Source organism: Phocoena sinus, chromosome 2 (assembly GCF_008692025.1).
Source record: "Phocoena sinus isolate mPhoSin1 chromosome 2, mPhoSin1.pri, whole genome shotgun sequence".
Taxonomy (NCBI): Eukaryota; Metazoa; Chordata; class Mammalia; order Artiodactyla; family Phocoenidae; genus Phocoena; species Phocoena sinus.
The window spans coordinates 82,234,936-82,253,715 of NC_045764.1; the positions used below are offsets into that span (position 1 = coordinate 82,234,936).

Consider the following 18,780-nt stretch of genomic DNA (forward strand, 5'->3'; position numbering starts at 1 on the left):
GGCCCCTGTGAGCTATGTGGGGCTGGTCTAGGCTCTGTATATCTCTTCGGTTATTTTTCTTGGGCTCAACTGAGCAGTCATTGTACAAGGAATTGGCTTTCTGTGGCCTTTTGGGCACTGGGTTTGCTGCAGTTTATTCTAAAATGATTGAAGAGCTGAACCCTTTCACATATTAAATGGCTATTAATTTAATAACCGTTTAACTGGTTTAGGCCTAAGTATTAACTTGTTTAGGACTAAGCCAAACTGCTCCAAGGATCCTTGGTTCGAGGCAGGGGACAGGACTTAGCAGAATGTGCCACGGTCCTTTCTGGGTGAAGTGGCCCCTTTAGGGGACCACGTGGAACCGGGGCGGCTTGGGGGATACACGACCCCCAACAAGCATTGAGTCTTTACGTTTAGCCTCCCTCTCCTGCGCGTCCTCGGAGTGACCCCTGTAGAGCCACACTTCTCTGATCCGAAGGTGTAAGAAGAAGCTGCCTTACCCTAAGGGGACAGAAAGCAGTCTGCTAAACAGAAGACCATTGTCCTCACAATAGGTCTTAACTTGGCTCTTCCTTTCGGAAGGAAGAGCCTCTTATTTTCCAAATGATCTGTAGTTCTACTTCAGGGTAAAGCCTTTAGAGACGGTTCAGAATTTTCTTTTGCTGCTTAGACTTCTTGAAAAAAGTTTTGAACTGAAAACGCAAGACTATGAGAAGCAGATCCGGTTTTTGAAAGAAGAAATGAAAGCTCTCAAAGATGAGAAGGTGCAACTGCAGCATCAGCTGGAGGGAGAGCGGGTCGCCTCTGATGGCCTGAGAGGGGAGGTGGCCCGGCTGAGCAAGCAGGCAAAGGTAGGAGCTGCTCACCCCCCACAAGCTCTTTGGCTGACTCGTCTGACCTGCAGGAGCGGGAGGAACTTCACATCCCTGCAGGGTCAGCTGACAGTACCCATGTGAGGGCAGAAAGCCAAAGGACCCCGGTTCCTCCAATTCTTCCAAGTATAACCCGCCCCCCGCCCCGCTGCCTTTGACTTAGCAATACTGGTTTTTTATGTTTTAAAAGTCAGCTTTCTAACTTTGTAAAAATTACATTTACATAAAGTTGTTCAAGCATGTTGACCCAGAGAATACTTCCATATGAAATTATAAATTGATGTGAAACCCTGTTACATAATCCATCATGTTGTATATCTGGTAATACCGATATTAAAATTAAATGACCATATCAGAATCTTCCATTTTAAAGTGTTATCAGATAATCTACACAAGCAATGGTCCATGCCTGGACGATCAAGGTTTTAACTAAATTCCTTCCCCATTGGAAAATACAGACCCGTTTTTCCCTCCCTTCTTCAAGGCAGACCATTTTAGTGTAAGGTTGGAAAGCTTTTAAGCTTCCACTAGATATGTGAGACACATGTTAGTAGAAAATTGTTATGGTTACACAGATATCCTCTGTACTCATCAAGGAGTACCCGTGCATAGTTTAGAAGATGTGTCATGGAATCGTACCTGGGTTGCCTCTGAATTTCTTAGCGGAACTGCCAATATTCTCTGGGCCCTAGTCTCCTATTATTTGAAAGTAGTAGATTGGACTGTGGAATCTGCAAGGACCACATATGCCTATGAGTCCTGCATTCTTAGCAGCCACATAAGACTGATGTCCATCTGGGAGTCACGTCACCTGGCTGCAGTCTATATCTTGGGAAATCACGTGGCTGCCCTTGGAGTACGGCACCAATATTCGTCACTTGTTTCCTCTTTGGTAGCTAAAACTATGATCCACACTCTCCAGTGTGGTATATTAAGGAGATTAATCTGATTTTCAAAGAAAATAAACCCGTTGTCATCATGATACATGTTATAATAAGCCTGTAAGTAAATACAGTTATGACTTGGAACATTTACTGAAACGTTACCAAGAGTCGGGCTTGAGGGTGGATAGTCCTGGGTCCCCTGTCAGCTGTCCATGTGACCCTGAATGTGCCATGCAACGCTTATGCAGCTTCAGTTTTCTGATCTATAAAAGGTCATTCTAGTCACCTTATAGACCTGTTACAAGGATGAGGTCGTGTATGTAAAATGATCAGTAAATGCCAACTTGATCTCCCTTTTCACCTCCTGTGGAAACAAGAGCTTTAACCTTTAAACACTTAGACTGACTGAGAAAATATCCAGGAAGGGTTACTCACCTCTGAACAGCTCCCATAGCTGCAGAAGACAAACCTGAGCTCACATGTGAATAGAGGCAGAATACAGCCTCTTCCCCACAACCAGAGCTGCCCCTCTTGGACCCGGGTCATGCCCTCACTGCCAACTCCTAGACCTCCAGGGCATGGCCTGCCCCTGCCGCTGGGCCACGTCTAAACGTAGCTGGAGCCCAGACCCTTGACTTGGCCCACTTCCTTGCATCCAAGATTTCATCCTACAGTGAGAGAGCACTTATCCCCTGTGCTTGATTTCTCGCAGCTCCTTCCCCTCTCCCACCCCTCCCCAAACTTGCAGTAAGTACTTATTTTTTCCCTTTTTATAGTAGGGAAGCTAATTCTATTGCTACAACCAAGTACATCTGGGAAGCACAGTATTTTAGATAGTTAAACAAGGTTTTAAGGCCAAGCCTTATGGGCAGCGATAGTTTAACAAGATTTTAACGGAGAAACTGCACTTAGGACAACTTGCACAGATAAATAATACAGTAATAGTGTTCCCTTTGTCTGATGTAAATCATGATAGCTGTTTTTTCTTCACCTGGTTCCATCATTGCTGGGATTCAGACAATCTCTGAGTTTGAAAAGGAGATAGAGCTACTTCAGACACAGAAGATAGAAGTGGAAAAACATGTGCAGTCCCAGAAACGGGAAATGAGAGGTAACGAAAATATGAGTCACTGAGTCCATTGGGGTGCAGGCTGAATTTATCATAGGTGTCACTGTTAAGGCAGTGTGTCCTTTGATTGGTCTGAGGCTGGTTAGTTAGTTGGTTGGTTGGATAGCTGGTAAGTTAGTCAGCTGATGAGATGGTTAGCTGGAGAGTCTGAAGGGCTAGAGAACTGGGTCCTTAAAAAGGAAATGGGAAAAGAGAAATTAGGCAAAAATGTAATTTATACCAGTTGTGCCTTTTTCTCTCAGAAAAGGTGTCAGAAATCACCAAACAACTTCTTGAGAGCTACGACACTGAAGATGTAAGAAGCAGGTAGTCATTTTTGCATTATCAAGCATTTAAAAAAAGGTAACACATGAAAGAGATGATTTTCTTACCCTCCTCATTGTTGCAGGCTCTCTCTGGAAGATTTGGAACATTTAAATGAAGATGGAGAACTTTGGTTTGCTTATGAAGGACTAAAGAAAGCAACACGGTGAGAAATTTCCCTCAGTTTCTTTGTGATTTTTCAGAGATAATGTACTATTGGAAACTCAAAAGTTTATCTTTCATAGATTTGATAGACAAAGTAAATTCCTTATAGTAGAATGGTCTAATAATCCCTGGAAATATTTCTTTGAAGATTGAGTAAATTAGTTTAATAATGAAGAACAATCTCTTTGTGGGATAACTGGCCAAATAATAAAACCCATAAACTGTACAATGAAAACTGGCTATATCAGATAAGTTAGCCAGTGTTGCTATAGATATATAAATATGTTTATTTATTTATTTATTTATTTTATTTTTGGCTGTGTTGGGTCTTCGTTGCTGTGCACAGGCTTTCTCTAGTTGTGGCGAGCGGGGGCTACTCTTCATTGCGGTGCGCGGGCTTCTCATTGCAGTGGCTTCTCTTGTTACGGAGCACGGGTTCTAGGCACATGGGCTTCAGTAGTTGTGGCACGTGGCCTCAGTAGTTGTGGTGTACGGGCTTAGTTGCTCCGCGGCACATGAGATCTTCCCGGACCAGGGCTCGAACCCGTGTCCCCTGCATTGGCAGGCGGATTCTTAACCACTGCGCCACCAGGGAAGTCCCTATAGATATGTTTAAATTTAAGGCGTTTGCTTTTTTAAAAATTAGTAAAGTATTTTTAGAGCAGTTTTAGGTTCACAGCAAACCGAACAGAAAGTACAGAGGTTTCTCATATACCTCCTACCCCTACACATGCACAGCCATTATCAACATCTCTCACTAGAGGGTACATCTTTTGAAACTGATGAACCTATGCTGACATATCATTATCACCCAGAGTCAGTCGTTTACCCTAGGGTTTACTCTTGGTGTTGTACATTCTATGGGTTTTGAAAAATGTATAATAACATGTCTCTTTATCATTGTTGCATCACACAGAACGTATTTTTTTAATTATTAGAGTAAAAATATAATTTTAATGTCCAAAATAAAATTTCTTATCATTAACTGCATGTTAACACCACATAACACTTCCTAACCAGCTAGAAGGAGTTTATAATTTTATGTTCCTAATTCCATAGCTTGTAACCTTGTGTACACAGGTAAACTTTATGTGCTTAGCGCCTGGCTCTTAATTGTGGGTTTTCATAACTGCTGCAGAAGTACACACTCAGAGTCATCAGCAGAATAAAGACTGCAGTTAACTTCTTGACCCCTCCTCTAACAGCATTTTGGAGAGCCATCTCCAGTCCCAGAAGGATTGCTACGAAAAGGAGATTGAAGCTCTGAACTTCAAAGTGGAGCATCTAAGTCAGGAAATCAACCACCTGCAGAAATTATTTAGAGAAGAGAATGACATCAATGAAAGTATCCGTCATGAAGTCACCAGGCTAACATCGGAAAACATGGTATGGTCTCAGCCGCGGGCCCCAGTTATGGCCATTATTCTGGAGATGTTATGCATTAGTGGAGTAAAATTCAGTGTCTCAGCTGTAAAACAGATTACATTTCCCAGGAGTGAAATAGCTGGTTCAGAAGATAAAACTATAAAATAACCCCAGGCTGGAAAGCATTTTAAGAGGGTTTACCGTAGGATAGGTCCAGATTCTGTGATGTGTGTGTTCTTAAATCTATCCATTTTAAATCTAGCCCTAACCCCTTGGCAAGTAACAAAAAGCATTAAGGTAAAAAGGTACCTCTTGAGAGGGGTGTGCATTCAGAAGGTCAGTCGCCCTGCTCATGCCCTTCATCTCACTGTTTCAACAGCTTCCTTCTTCCGTGATGCCTGTTCTTCCCCACTGCCATTTGTCTCATCCTTTCTTCTCACTCATGTCTACTGGCATGAAGAAATACCTTAGGAACCTTCTCAACAAAAACAATCCTTTCTTAACCCCACACCCCTTGCAGCCACCGCCCCATTTCTCTGGGGGGCTTGGCCACACTTCTCCTTGCCACCTGGCTGTGATTTCTCCACTCACCTCCCATTTACTCTGTGGCCACCCCGTTCTGTGGGCTGCCTCTCCCACTAACTGAATCTGCCTGGGGCTGAGCACAGAGGGTTCCTTTCCACCCTCGTCTAAGTCTCTCAGCAGCACTTGGTGGCGTTAATGACTCCCTCTCCCTCCTTTCTGTTCTGCTGGCTTCCAGGACACTGTGGTCTCCCAGGCTTCTCATCCCGCCTGCTGGCTGCTGCTTCTCTAACTTCTTTACTGGTCCCTCCTCCTCCCCCTATAGCCTGGAAGCATTAGGAAATCTCAGTGCTGTGTAAACACGTGCGCATATGTGACCCTGGGCACAGCAGACATATGGAACGGTAGTTAAGGACCTGCACGTCTTTGTTTATTCCTTGGGTGACGCTTTTATGAGGAATTTGCAGTGAAATCCAATTGCACAGTCAAACAAGTATTTTTCATTCGGACTTCAGAGGCAGGGGTGTTTTCATAAACTCGCACAATAGAAAAACTCTCCGTACATGACTGGGGTGGAAATGATGGACATTTAAACAAATATTAGCTAGACAAAGACAGAGGATTATGAAACATTGGATCATTCCAGACCTCTGATAACAGAGCCATGCACAGCCTGGAATTCAGAGGGCACGGTAGGACCCCTTTGAGATGATTCTCCTGTTTCTAGATGAGGAGATAATGTCTCTGGGCCTGGGCCAAAGAGACTGGCTGCCATTTCATCACATCATCCCTCCCTCAACTCAGCGGAGAATTCCCGTATGCCCTCCCAGATGTACACTTCCTTCTCTCCAGGAGACCTTGGAGATGTGGAGGGTTGTAGCTATGTGAGAACCGCTCACCCTGAGCATGCTGGTATTTCTCGTGACTATATAGGTCTTGAGGTAAAAAAAAAAACAAACATTCCATAAATCCAGTCTATGCTTTGGCTAGCCCTCTTACACAACTATACTAGACGTGTGTTCCATGGGGTTAATGACCTAGACGGTTTAGTTTGCTTCTGAGCAGCTCTGAGATTTTAAAGTTTATACGTGAAAGTATTCTAATATTTCTAATTCTTCTCTAAAGATGATCCCAGACTTTAAACAGCAAATTGCAGAACTGGAGAAACAGAAGCAAGATCTTGAAATCCGCCTGAATGAACAAGCTGAAAACATGAAAGGTAACTGGAACCCTCATGAAGCTGCTTTTAGAAAATGGTTTCCTGCATCCAGGAAATGACCAAAAAAATCATCATCAAACTGATTCTCCATGGAGCCAGGCAGGTGACATAAATGTGTGAAGTGGGGGCTTCCCTGGTGGCACAGTGGTTGAGAGTCCGCCAGCCGGTGCAGGGGACGCGGGTTCGTGCCCCGGTCCGGGAAGATCCCACATGCCGCGGAGCGGCTTGGCCCGTGAGCCATGGCCGCTGAGCCTGCGTGTCCGGAGCCTGTGCTCTGCAACGGGAGAGGCCACAACAGTGAGAGGCCCGCGTACTGAAAAAAAAAAAAAAAAGGAAAAGTGAGAAGTGGGCTGGGTGGATAGTACATTAAAGTTCATAGGCATTTAAAGGCGGCAGCTGCCTCCAGGGTCCATTGATTGTTGGCAAGTAAGAATTTGGGCCCCAGTATTGCTTGATATTCCTATTTTTAAAGAAAAACCAGAAATCCAGGTTTTTATGTGAAATATCACAATTTTTAAATAATGGCTTGAAAAGTTTTTAAACGCTGTTGAGACCACATAAAACCTAATCTGTAGCTGGGTACAGTTTAGAACCCCGATATCTGAAAATATGAAAATACGACCAAACCCAAATCAGAATGCAGTGACATGGCCACCAAAGGACTGATAGTTCTTCTCATTATAGGGCAACTGGAAGAGTTGTCTAAACAGTTGAATCACAATCAGGAAGAGGAAGGAACGCAAAGAAAGTAAGTATCATTGTGCATGTACCTCAGGTTCACCTTCATGTAATGCTTTTCTTTTCTGAAATTGTGGGTGATACCAAAGAAAGGTTATTAAACCAAAAAAGCAAGGTGTTAATTAAGAGATATAATTTGTTAGCATTCAAGTGTGAAGAAAAGAAATACTTGTGTACACACACACACACACACACACACCCTTCTCTGGGAGGGTGTATGAGAAATGAAACAAAACATTGGTTGCCTGCAGGGAGGGTAACTGGGTGGCTGGTGCATAGGGGAGGGAGGACATTTACTTTTCACTGTGTAGACTTTTATACCCCTAGAACATTATGCCATACACATGAATCATGTCTTCAGAAAAAATTGATAACATAAGATCATGTGAAAGAGAACAGTTTCTCTCTCAGCAGACCACTTAGGGTAAGGCTTAAAATCCATGTTGATAGAGAATCTTCATCGATAAACCCCCCAGGTTACATCCTGACCAACAGAGGGCCTGGTAGAGCCTTGTGAGGAAAATGTTTTGCCACCAGCTTGTTGAGATACTTTTTTTAAAATGATGGGATTTTTTGTTTTTTGGGTTTTTTTTTTAACATCTTTATTGGGGTATAATTGCTTTACAGTGGTGTGTTAGTTTCTGCTGTATAACAAAGTGAATCAGATGCATGTGTACATATATCCTCATATCTCCTCCCTCTTGCTTCTCCCTCCCACCCACCCTATCCCACCCCTCTAGGTGGTCACAAAGCACCCAGCTGATCTCCCTGTGCTATGCGGCTACTTCCCACTAGCTATCTGTTTTACAGTTGGTAGTGTATATATGTCAATGCTACTCTCTCACTTTGTCCCAGCTTACCCTTCCCCCTCCTCATGTCCTCAAGTCCATTCTCTACATCTACGTCTTTATTCCTGTCCTGCCCCTAGGTTCATCAGAACCATTTTTTTTTTAGATTCCATATATATGCGTTAGCATACGGTATTTCTTTTTCTCTTTCTGACTGACTTCACTCTGTATGACAGACTCTAGGTCCATCCACCTCACTACAAATAACTCAATTTCATTTCTTTTTATGGCTGAGTAATATTCCATTGTATATATGTGCCACATCTTCTTTATCCATTCATCTGTCGATGGACACTTAGGTTGCTTCCATGTCCTGGCTATTGTAAATAGAGCTGCAATGAACATTGTGGTACATGACTCCTTTTGAATTATGGTTTTCTCAGGGTATATGCCCAGTAGTGGGATTGCTGGGTCATATGGTAATTCTATTTTTAGTTTTTTAAGGAACCTCCATACTGTTCTCCATAGTGGTTGTATCAATTTACATTCACACCAACAGTGCAAGAGGGTTCCCTTTTCTAAAAATGTTTTTGAAGCTATTTTAATTCAGTGCTTTTGTAATAAAATATAGATTTACTTATTTATACATAACTCAAGTTAGAATTACAGTTTTAGAGTCTCACACTCATTAGTAAGGTACCATTTTATATCCTAATGTTTTCCCATACCACAAAACATTGCTTATATCAAATAATATTTTTATAACTTAGATTAGATTGCAGTTTTGTATGGTAAAAATATTTTGTAAAACTTTATAATCTTCAGAGAAGTCAGTTACCCTGACTTCTTCACTGTGAATTTTATTCACAGTCATTTCTAAGTCATCCTCATCAGATTAAAATTGACTCCCATATTATTATTTAAATCATCGGAGGAATAGATGTCAAATTTGTCATCAGTGTTCCATTCCAATTTAAAAATCCTTGAGATACTTGATTTTAAGAACAGTAAATGGACACTCTGTGTCCCAGAGAGCATTTTTCATCATGTGACTTCTTTGGTAGGATTGGGGCCAAATGAGGGCCCGAAACAGTAGGAAAGTGGTGAGCACCATTTTGGAATTCTTTGGATGGGTTTTTCTTCTGTCTCTGATCGCTGGGTTTTGGAGTACCTGTTCCCAGTCTTTTCACAAAGGAGATAATTATAGAGCTTTTGGTCATAACGGTGTAAGTGGGTATGGACGTCCTGTGGGAGGAGTCAAAGGGTGTAGGCAGGTGGGGACAGGAACTTCTTATCAGGTTAAGGAGACTGGAGCAGACGTGGACTTTTATACCCCACGAACCCTGATCTCTTCCTCCCACTTTGAGCACTCCCCTATTCAGGTACCACTTGCTTTACACATAAAGTGGCCAAAGTATTTTGCCATCTTTGGAAATATCACTGCTTGATGTGACAATGAGAGACATTTCCATGACGGTCAAACTGATACCAAAATTTCCTAATCCTTTTCTCAGAACCATAGGAGCCCCAAATGAAATGCATACCAAAGAGAAAGAGAAGCTGATGGATAAGATTCAAGAAATGCAGGAGGCCAGCGAGCACTTGAGGAAACAATTTGAAACTGAAAGTGAAGTCAAGAGTAGTTTCCGGCAGGAAGCATCTCGCCTCACTGTGGAGCACGGGGTGAGGAGTTTTGTCACTTGTTGATAAGTGATACCTGCATAAGCAGGCATCACTGAAGGGGGTCCGGCCACCTAAAGCATCCGATGAGCAGCATCTGCCTCCCACCAGAGCAGTCTGTTTCCTTATCTCAAAGGACAGGTGGTCTCTGAGGTTACAGCTGCCTCAGGGGAGCCTGGGGATTGACGACGGCTGAGAGAGGACGGGTGGTGAGGACCTGAGCACTGTCCCATGGACGGCACCCATCTGAGATGACGATGCCCTGGCCCAGAGCACCTTGAGGGTGATAGGCTGATGTGTGACCTTCTCTGAGCAGAGCTTACCCCAGCAAAGGCCTCTGCTTGCTTATGGGGGTGTGTGCCCTTCCTGCAGTTTTCAGAGTCAAAATGTTCTTCTATGCAATGATCATGATAGTAGATGACTAACTTTTTTTTTTGCGGTTCGCGGACCTCTCACTGTTGCAGCCTCTCCCGTTGCGGAGCACAGGCTCCGGACGGGCAGGCTCAACGGCCATGGCTCACGGGCCCAGCCGCTCCGCGGCATGTGGGATCTTCCTGGACCAGGGCACGAACCCATGTCTCCCGCATCGGCAGGCGGACTCTCAACCACTGCGCCACCAGGGAAGCCGATGACTAACTTTTTAACTTGTGAAAATCTTCATCAGATTGTCAATGCCCTTGTCAAAATGATATTTGGCAACTCTGTCAGCTTCCAGCAATTCTTTTGAAATTTTATTGGTGTGTGAAACCCACAAGAATGAGAAGCACCGAAGTAGCAGACTGGGTGCTTTCCTGGGTGGTGGATGCTCACAGGCCCCTTCCTGGCCTGGCAACCTCCAAGACCATGACCAGGGGAGGGCTCACCCAGGCATTGGTCAGCCTGCACATGTCCACAGGCCCTGCTCCCTGTCAGGGTCCCCCATTTCCTATCTCACAAGAAAAATACATGATAGGGTAAAGTCACATTTTGCCACGTCAGGATTTAAGTTTGAAGAGGAATCCACAGAGTTTAACATTTAATAGGAAGTAACACATTCCAGTCAGGGCACCTGGATGATGACCATCTTTTTTGAGGGGGCGTACACCTTTCTCAGAGAATAAGTTTCTCAAATCACACTGGATGAGAAACTGCCTGCTAAATGAGAGAGGCTGTCCCACCTTCTGCTGCTGTGCCTGCGTGTGTGTCCCTGGGGTCCCAGCAGGAGCCAGTGGTGAGGGAGAGGGTAGGTGGGTGATCATGTGTGTTGCACAGCTTGTCCTGTGTGAGCCTTCACTCAGCTGTGAGCATGTAGCTCTGGGTGTTGTCAATCCCTGAGTTGTGTGGGATTTGTGTGAGTTTGTTTCTGATGCTGCGGGAGGAGTGAGGTCCCACTCAGCGCCCGTCCTCAGGGGCCCCCCACCTCGTGTGTATGGCTCTCCTCCCAGGCAGGGAAGGGCTGGACCTGTTTCTTCCCCAGTGCATGGAGCTGGGGACCAGTCATATCTCCGTGTTCGTTTTAACACACTATTCCTGAACCAGTCAGTAGCCTCAGTGTTACAAGTGAATAGATGAATATGCAACAAAATAATATAATTTCTGTATCTTAGGTGGCGATTTTGCCCACAAATGAGACTAATAGTGTTATTAGTCACAGAAAAAATAAGTAAATGAAAGGATGTCCAACAGTAGTGGGTAGATTAAGTGATTATGTATCATATGACTTAGCCATTAAAATGACAGTTTGGTATATTATCAATGACGGAGGGAACTACCTGCAGTATAATGAGAGAGAAACATAGGATGTAAAACTTTACATGCAGTATGACCCAATTTTATACACTGTATATGTGCCATATGAGGGGGGAAATAAGAATGAAATAAATCAAAATGTGAACAGTGATTTCCTCCAAGTTCTCCAGGATTGATGGGTAACTCTTTTATTATTAGATATATTATAAAATAGGCTGAAATAGAAAGGAAGAAACTGTACCCACCTCCCCACTTGTAAGGCCAGATAAAGTTCCTCATGTGTCTAACAGAGACACAGAACTGTAGTGGGGACAGGTGGCCACTGAGTAGACACAGCACAACTTCCCTTGGCTCTGAGAGTCACCCGAGAGCCCAAGCTGCAGTGACTGACTGCGTGGTAGGCATTGCTGGAGCAGAGAAGCCTGAATCCTTTCTGTGTCAAAGCCCTTGGAATTCAGGAAGAACCTAAACACTCTCTGCCCTTTATAGGAAATATTTGTAGGCATCCAAGACTCTCCTGGTTCTTGAGCCAAATTCAGCATAGGCTGGGCCACCCCCTTATCAGGAAGGAGATGCAAAGCCAGGACCCAAATCTCTGAAGTTTCTCCACCTGCAGCTTCTGACATCCAGAGAGCCCATTTGCACACATGCATATTTTTAAATTCTCTACAATGGGCATTAATTTATTAAGGGAAAATTAGATCAAGTTAACTGTGGTCTATCCGTACAATAGGATGTTATTCAGCCACGAAAAGGAGTGAGGTACTGATACCTGCTACAGCATGGATGAACCTTGAAAACATTATGCCAACTGAAAGAAGCCAAACATGAAAGGCCACATATTGTATGATTCCATGTATATTAGATGTCCAGAACAGGCAACTATGTAGACACAGAAGGTAGATTAGTGGTTGCCAAGGGCTAGAAAGGAATAGGAGGACAAAGGGGTGCCAGCTAAAAGTTACGTATTTCTTTCTGATGTGATGAAAGTATTCTGGAATTAGATGGTAGTGATGGTTGCACAACTGAGTATACTAAAAACCATTGAGTGTACACTTCAAATGGGTGAACTGTTTGGTATGTGAATTATAGTTCAGTAAAGCTATTATCAAAAAATAGGTTAAGGGGCTTCGTTGGTGGTGCAGTGGTTGAGAATCTGCCTGCCAATGCAGGGGACACAGGTTCGAGCCCTGGTCTGGGAAGATCCCACATGCCGCGGAGGAACTAGGCCCATGAGCCACAACTACTGAGCCTGCGCGTCTGGAGCCTGTGCTCCGCAACAAGAGAGGCTGCGATAGTGAGAGGCCCGCACACCGTGATGAAGAGTGGTCCCGGCTTGCCGCAACTAGAGAATGCCCTCGCACAGAAATGAAGACCCAGCACAACCAAAAATAAAAAAATAAATTTAAAAAAATAGGTTAAGATGCTTCGGAGCTCATGTCTTTGTTTCTTTTGATTTCTGTAGGATCTTGAAGAAGTGTTAGACATGAAGGACAGAGTGATTAAAAAGTTACAAGATCAAGTGAAGACTCTAACCAAGACAATTGAAAAAGGTAGGAAAAATAGCATTCAGTTTCCTATTTTTTGAACTTTCAGCTAAGGTCCACATGTGTTGACATGTTATTTCCTGATGTGGTCCAAAGAATTTGAAAACCAAAGGAATGGGTCTCAACTGGTGGATTTGGGGCTCAGTGATGGGCTAATGGAAGGATCCTTCAAGGCAGGAAGATAGCTCACCACCTCTCAGATGATACCAGATATGCTCATGCAATTGTAAGGGACACCCTGGAATGACTACTTTTAACCTCTTTCTCTGTTAGCTCTCTCCTTGTAAAAATGAAACTGTGAAAAAGTTTCAAATTTAATGGCTTTAAAATTTATTTCCTCTCTCAGTGACATGGAATCAATATCCCAGTTTCTATTAGAAAAAAGAAGTAGACAACTAAGAAGCTGGACAGCAGTCCTAAACATGGATTGAACTGCACACTGAGTGTCCTCATGAGCTCCTGGGAAAAGGACCCTCTGCCTTTCTTTCCTTCACACGCTTCTTTTTTTTTTTTACATCTTTATTGGAGTACAGTTGCCTTACAATGGTGTGTTAGTTTCTGCTGTATAACAAAGTGAATCAGCTATACATATATCCCCATATCTCCTCCCTCTTGCGTCTCCCTCCCACCCTCCCTATCTCACCCTTCTAGGTGGTCACAAAGCACTGAGCTGATCTCCCTGTGCTATGTGGCTGCTGCCCACTAGCTAGCTATTTTACATTCGGTAGTGTATATATGTCCATGCCACTCTCTCACTTTGTCCCAGCTTACCCTTCCCCTTCTGCATGTCCTCAAGTCCATTCTCTCCATCTGCATCTTTATTCCTGTCCTGCCCCTAGGTTCTTCAGAACCATTTGTTTTTTCTTTATTAGATTCCATATATATGTGTTAGCACACGGTATTTGTTTTTCTCTTTCTGACTTACTTCACTCTGTATGACAGAATCTACGTCCATCCACCTCACTACAAATAACTCAATTTTGTTTGTTTTTATGGCTGAGTAATATTCCATTGTATATATGTGCCACATCTTCTTTGTCCATTCATCTGCTGATGGACACTTAGGTTGCTTCCATGTCCTGGCTATTGTAAATAGAGCTGCAATGAACATTGTGGTACATGGCTCTTTTTTTTTTTTTTAAACACCTTCATTGGAGTATAGTATAATTGCTTTACAATGGTGTGTTAGTTTCTGCTTTATAACAAAGTGAATCAGTTATACATATACATATGTTCCCATATCTCTTCCCTCTTGCATCTCCCTCCCTCCCACCCTCCCTATCCCACCCACCCCCACACCACCGAGCTGATCTCCCTGTGCTATGCGGCTGCTTCCCACTAGCTATCTGTTTTACGTTTGGTAGTGTATATATGTCCATGCCACTCTCACTTTGTCACAGCTTACCCTTCTCCCTCCCCATATCCTCAAGTCCATTCTCTAGTAGGTCTGTATGTTTATTCCCATCTTACCCCTAGGTTCTTAATGACCTTTTTTTTTTTCTCTTAGATTCCATATATATGTGTTAGCATATGGTATTTGTTTTTCCTTTCTGACTTACGTCACTCTCTATGACAGACTCTAGGTCCATCCACCTCACTACAAATATCTCAATTTCATTTCTTTTCATGGCTGAGTAATATTCCATTGTATACGTGTGCCACACCTTTATCCATTCATCCAATGATGGACACCTAGGTTGCCTCCATGTCCTGGCTATTGTAAATAGAGCTGCAATGAACATTTTGGTACATGACTCTTTTTGAATTATGGTTTTCTTAGGGTATATGCTCAGTAGTGGGATTGCTGGGTCATATGGTAATTCTATTTTTAGTTTTTTAAGGAACCTCCATACTGATCTCCATAGCGGCTGTATCAATTTACATTCCCACCAACAGTGCAAGAGTGTTCCCTTTTCTTCACACCCTCTCCAGCATTTATTGTTTCTAGACTTTCTGATGATGGCCATTCTGACCGGTGTGAGGTGATATCTCATTGTAGTTTTGATTTGCATTTCTCCAATGATTAATGATGTTGAGCATTCTTTCATGTATTTGTTGGCAATCTGTATATCTTCTTTGGAGAAATGTCTGTTTGGGTCTTCTGCCCATTTTTGGATTGGGTTGTTTGTTTTTTTTGTTATTGAGCTGTGTGAGCTGCTTGTAAATTTTGGAGACTAATCCTTTGTCAGTTGCTTCATTTGCAGATATTTTCTCCCATTCTGAGGGTTGTCTTTTGGTCTTGTTTATGATTTCCTTTGCTGTGCAAAAGCTTTTAAGTTTCATTAGGTCCCATTTGTTTGTTTGTATTTCCATATCTCTAGGAGATGGGTGAAAAAGGATCTTGCTGTGATTTATGTAATAGAGTGTTCTGCCTGTGTTTTCCTCTAAGAGTTTGATAGTGTCTGGCCTTACATTTAGGTCTTTAATCTATTTTGAGTTTATTTTTGTGTATGGTTTTAGGGAGTGTCCTAATTTCATTCTTTTACGTGTAGCTGTCCAGTTTTCCCAGCACCACTTATTGAAGAGGCTGTCTTTTCTCCATCATATATTCTTGCCTCCTTTATCAAAAATAATGTGACAATATGTGCGTGGGCTTATCTCTGGGCTTTCTATCCTGTTCCATTGATCTATATTCCTGTTTTTGTGCCAGTACCATACTGTCTTGATTACTGTAGCTTTAAGTAGTATAGTCTGAAGTCTGAGAGGCTGATTCCTTCAGCTCCGTTTTTCTTTCTCAAGATTGCTTTGGCTATTCAGGGTCTTTTGTGTCTCCATACAAATTGTGAAATTTGTTGTTCTAGTTCTGTGAAAAACGCCATTGGTAGTTTGATAGGGATTGCATTGAATCTGTAGATTGCTTTGGGTAGTAGAGTCATTTTCACAGAGTTGATTCTTCCAATCCAAGAACATGGTATCTCTCGCCATCTGTTTGTATCATCTTTAATTTCTTTCATCAGTGTCTTATAATTTTCTGCATACAGGTCTTTTGTCTCCTTAGGTAGGTTTATACCTAGATATTTTATTCTTTTTGTTGCAGTGGTAAATGGGAGTGTTTCCTTACTTTCTCCTTCAGATTTTTCATCATTAGTGTATAAGAATGCCAGAGATTTCTGTGCATTAATTTTGTATCCTGCTACTTTCCCAAATTCATTGATTAGCTCTAGTAGTTTTCTGGTAGCATCTTTAGGATTCTCTATGTATAGTATCATGTCATCTGCAAACAGTGACAGTTTTACTTCTTCTTTTCTGATTTGGATTCCTTTTATTTCTTTTTCTTCTCTGATTGCTGTGGCTAAAACTTCCAAAACTATGTTGAATAAGAGTGGTGAGAGTGGGCAACCTTGTCTTGTTCCTGATCTTAGAGGAAATGGTTTCAGTTTTTCACCATTGAAAATGATGTTGGCTGTGGGTTTGTCATACATGGCCTTTATTATGTTGAGGTAAGTTCCCTCTATGCCTACTTTCTGGAGGGTTTTTATCATAAATGTGTGTTGAATTTTGTTGAAAGTTTTTTCTGCATCGATTGAGATGATCATATAGTTTTTCTCCTTCAATTTGTTAATATGGTTTATTGTATTGATTGATTTGCATATTTTGAAGAATGCTTGCATTCCTGGGATAAACCCCACTTGATCATGGTGTATGATCCTTTTAATGTGCTGTTGAATTCTGTTTGCTAGTATTTTGCTGAGAATTTTTGCATCTATGTTCATCAGTGATATTGGCCTGTAGTTTTCTTTCTTTGTGACATCTTTGTCTGGTTTTTGTATCAGGGTGATGGTGGCCTCGTAGGATGAGTTTGGGAGTGTTCCTCCCTCTTCTATATTTTGGAAGAGTTTGAGAAGGACGGGTGTTAGCTCTTCTCTAAATATTTGATAGAATTCACCTGTGAAGCCATCTGGTCCTGGGCTTTTGTTTATTGGAAGATTTTTAATCACAGTCTCAACTTCAGTGTTTGTGACTGGTCTGTTTATATTTTCTATTTCTTCCTGGTTCAGTCTCGGAAGGTTGTGCCTTTCTAAGAATTTGTCCATTTATTCCAGGTTGTCCATTTTATTGGTATACAGTTGCTTGTAGTAATCTCTCATGGTCCTTTGTATTTTTGCAGTGTCAGTTGTTACTTCTGCTTTTTCATTTCTAATTCTATTGATTTGAGTCTTCTCCCTTTTTTCCTTGATGATTCTAGCTAATGGTTTATCAATTTTGTTTATCTTCTCAAAGAACCAGCTTTTAGTTTATTGATCTTTGCTGTTGTTTCCTTCATTTCTTTTTCATTTATTTCTGATCTGATCTTTATGATTTCTTTCCTTCTACTAACTTTGGGGTTTTTTTGTTCTTCTTTCTCTAATTGCTTTAGTTGTAAGGTTGGGTTGTTTATTTGAGATGTTTCTTATTTCTTAAGGTAGGATTGTATAGCTATAAACTTCCCTCTTAGAACTGCCTTTGCTGCATCCCATAGGTTATGGGTCATTGTGTTTTCATTGTCATTTGTTTCTAGGTATTTTTTGATTTCCTCTTTGACTTCTTCAGTGATCTCTTGGTTATTTAGTAGTTTGTTGTTTAGCCTCCATGTGTTTGTATTTTTTACAGATTTTTTCCCTGTAATTGATAGTCACGGTTGGTTAAGATACTTGATACAATTTCAATTTTCTTAAATTTACCAGAGCTTCATTTGTGACCCAAGATACGATCTATCCTGGAAAATGTTCTATGAGCACTTGAGAAGAAAGTGTATTCTGGTTTTTTTGGATGGAATGTCCTATAAATATCAATTAAGTCCATCGTGTTTAATGCATCATTAAACTGTATTTTCATTTTGGATGATCTGTCCATTGGTGAAAGCGGGGTGTTGAAGTTCCCTACTATGATTGTGTTACTGTTGATTTCCCCTTTTATGGCTGTTAGCAGTTGCCTTATGTACTGAGGTGCTCCTATGTTGGGTGCATAAATGTTTACAATTGTTATGTCTTCTTCTTTGATTGATCCCTTCATCATTACGTAGTGTCCTTCTTTGTCTCTTATAATAGTCTTTGTTTTAAAGTCTACTTTGTCAGATATGAGAATTGCTACTCCAGCTTTCTTTTGCCTTCCATTTGCATGGAATAACTTTTTCCATCCCCTCACTTTCAGTCTGTATGTGTCCCTAGGTCTGAAGTGGGTCTCTTGTAGACAGCATATATACGGGTCCTGTTATTGTATCCATTCAGCCAGTCTATGTCTTTTGGTTGGTGCATTTAATCCATTTACATTTAAGGTAGTTATCAGTATGTATGTTCCTATGACCATTTTCTTAATTGTTTTGGGTTTGTTATTTTAGGTCTTTTTGTTCTCTTGTGTTTCCTGCCCAGATAAGTTCCTTTAGCCTTTGTTGTAAAGCTGGTTTGGTGGTGATGAATTCTCTTAGCTTTTGCTTGTCTGTAAAGGTTTCAATTTTTCTGTCGAATCTGAATGAGATCCTTGCTGGGTAGAGTAATCTTGGTTGTAGGGTTTTCCCTTTCATCACTTTAAATATGTCCTGCCACTCCCTCTGGCTTGCAGAGTTTCTGCTGAAAGATCAGCTGTTAACCTTATGGGGATTCCCTTGTATGTTATTTGTTGTTTTTCCCTTGCTGCTTTTAATATTTTTTCTTTGATGTTAGTTTTTGAAAGTTTGATTAATATGTGTCCTAGCATGTTTCTCCTTGGATGTGTCCTGCATGGGACTCTCTGTGCCTCCTGGACTTGATTATTTCCTTTCCCATATTAGGGAAGTTTTCAACTATAATCTCTTCAAGTATTTTCTCAGTCCCTTTCTTTTTCTTTTTTTCTTCTGAGACCCCTATAATTCAAATGATGGTATGTTTGATGTTGTCCCA

At 41.8% G+C, this 18,780-nt stretch overlaps 1 protein-coding gene across 4 annotated transcripts in view; it reads left to right on the forward strand.

The window, feature by feature from the left end:
- The window catches only part of MYO5C (myosin VC), a 117,349-nt gene that overhangs the window by 68,365 nt on the left and 30,204 nt on the right, over positions 1-18,780 (forward strand). For all 4 annotated transcript variants that reach the window (XM_032622234.1, XM_032622235.1, XM_032622236.1 and 1 more), the window contains exons 25-33: positions 656-836; positions 2,759-2,852; positions 3,113-3,176; positions 3,259-3,339; positions 4,544-4,724; positions 6,351-6,444; positions 7,129-7,192; positions 9,485-9,653; positions 12,844-12,931. In XM_032622234.1, the coding sequence (XP_032478125.1) occupies positions 656-836; positions 2,759-2,852; positions 3,113-3,176; positions 3,259-3,339; positions 4,544-4,724; positions 6,351-6,444; positions 7,129-7,192; positions 9,485-9,653; positions 12,844-12,931 (1,016 nt within the window). The remainder of the gene's footprint in view (positions 1-655; positions 837-2,758; positions 2,853-3,112; positions 3,177-3,258; positions 3,340-4,543; positions 4,725-6,350; positions 6,445-7,128; positions 7,193-9,484; positions 9,654-12,843; positions 12,932-18,780) is intronic.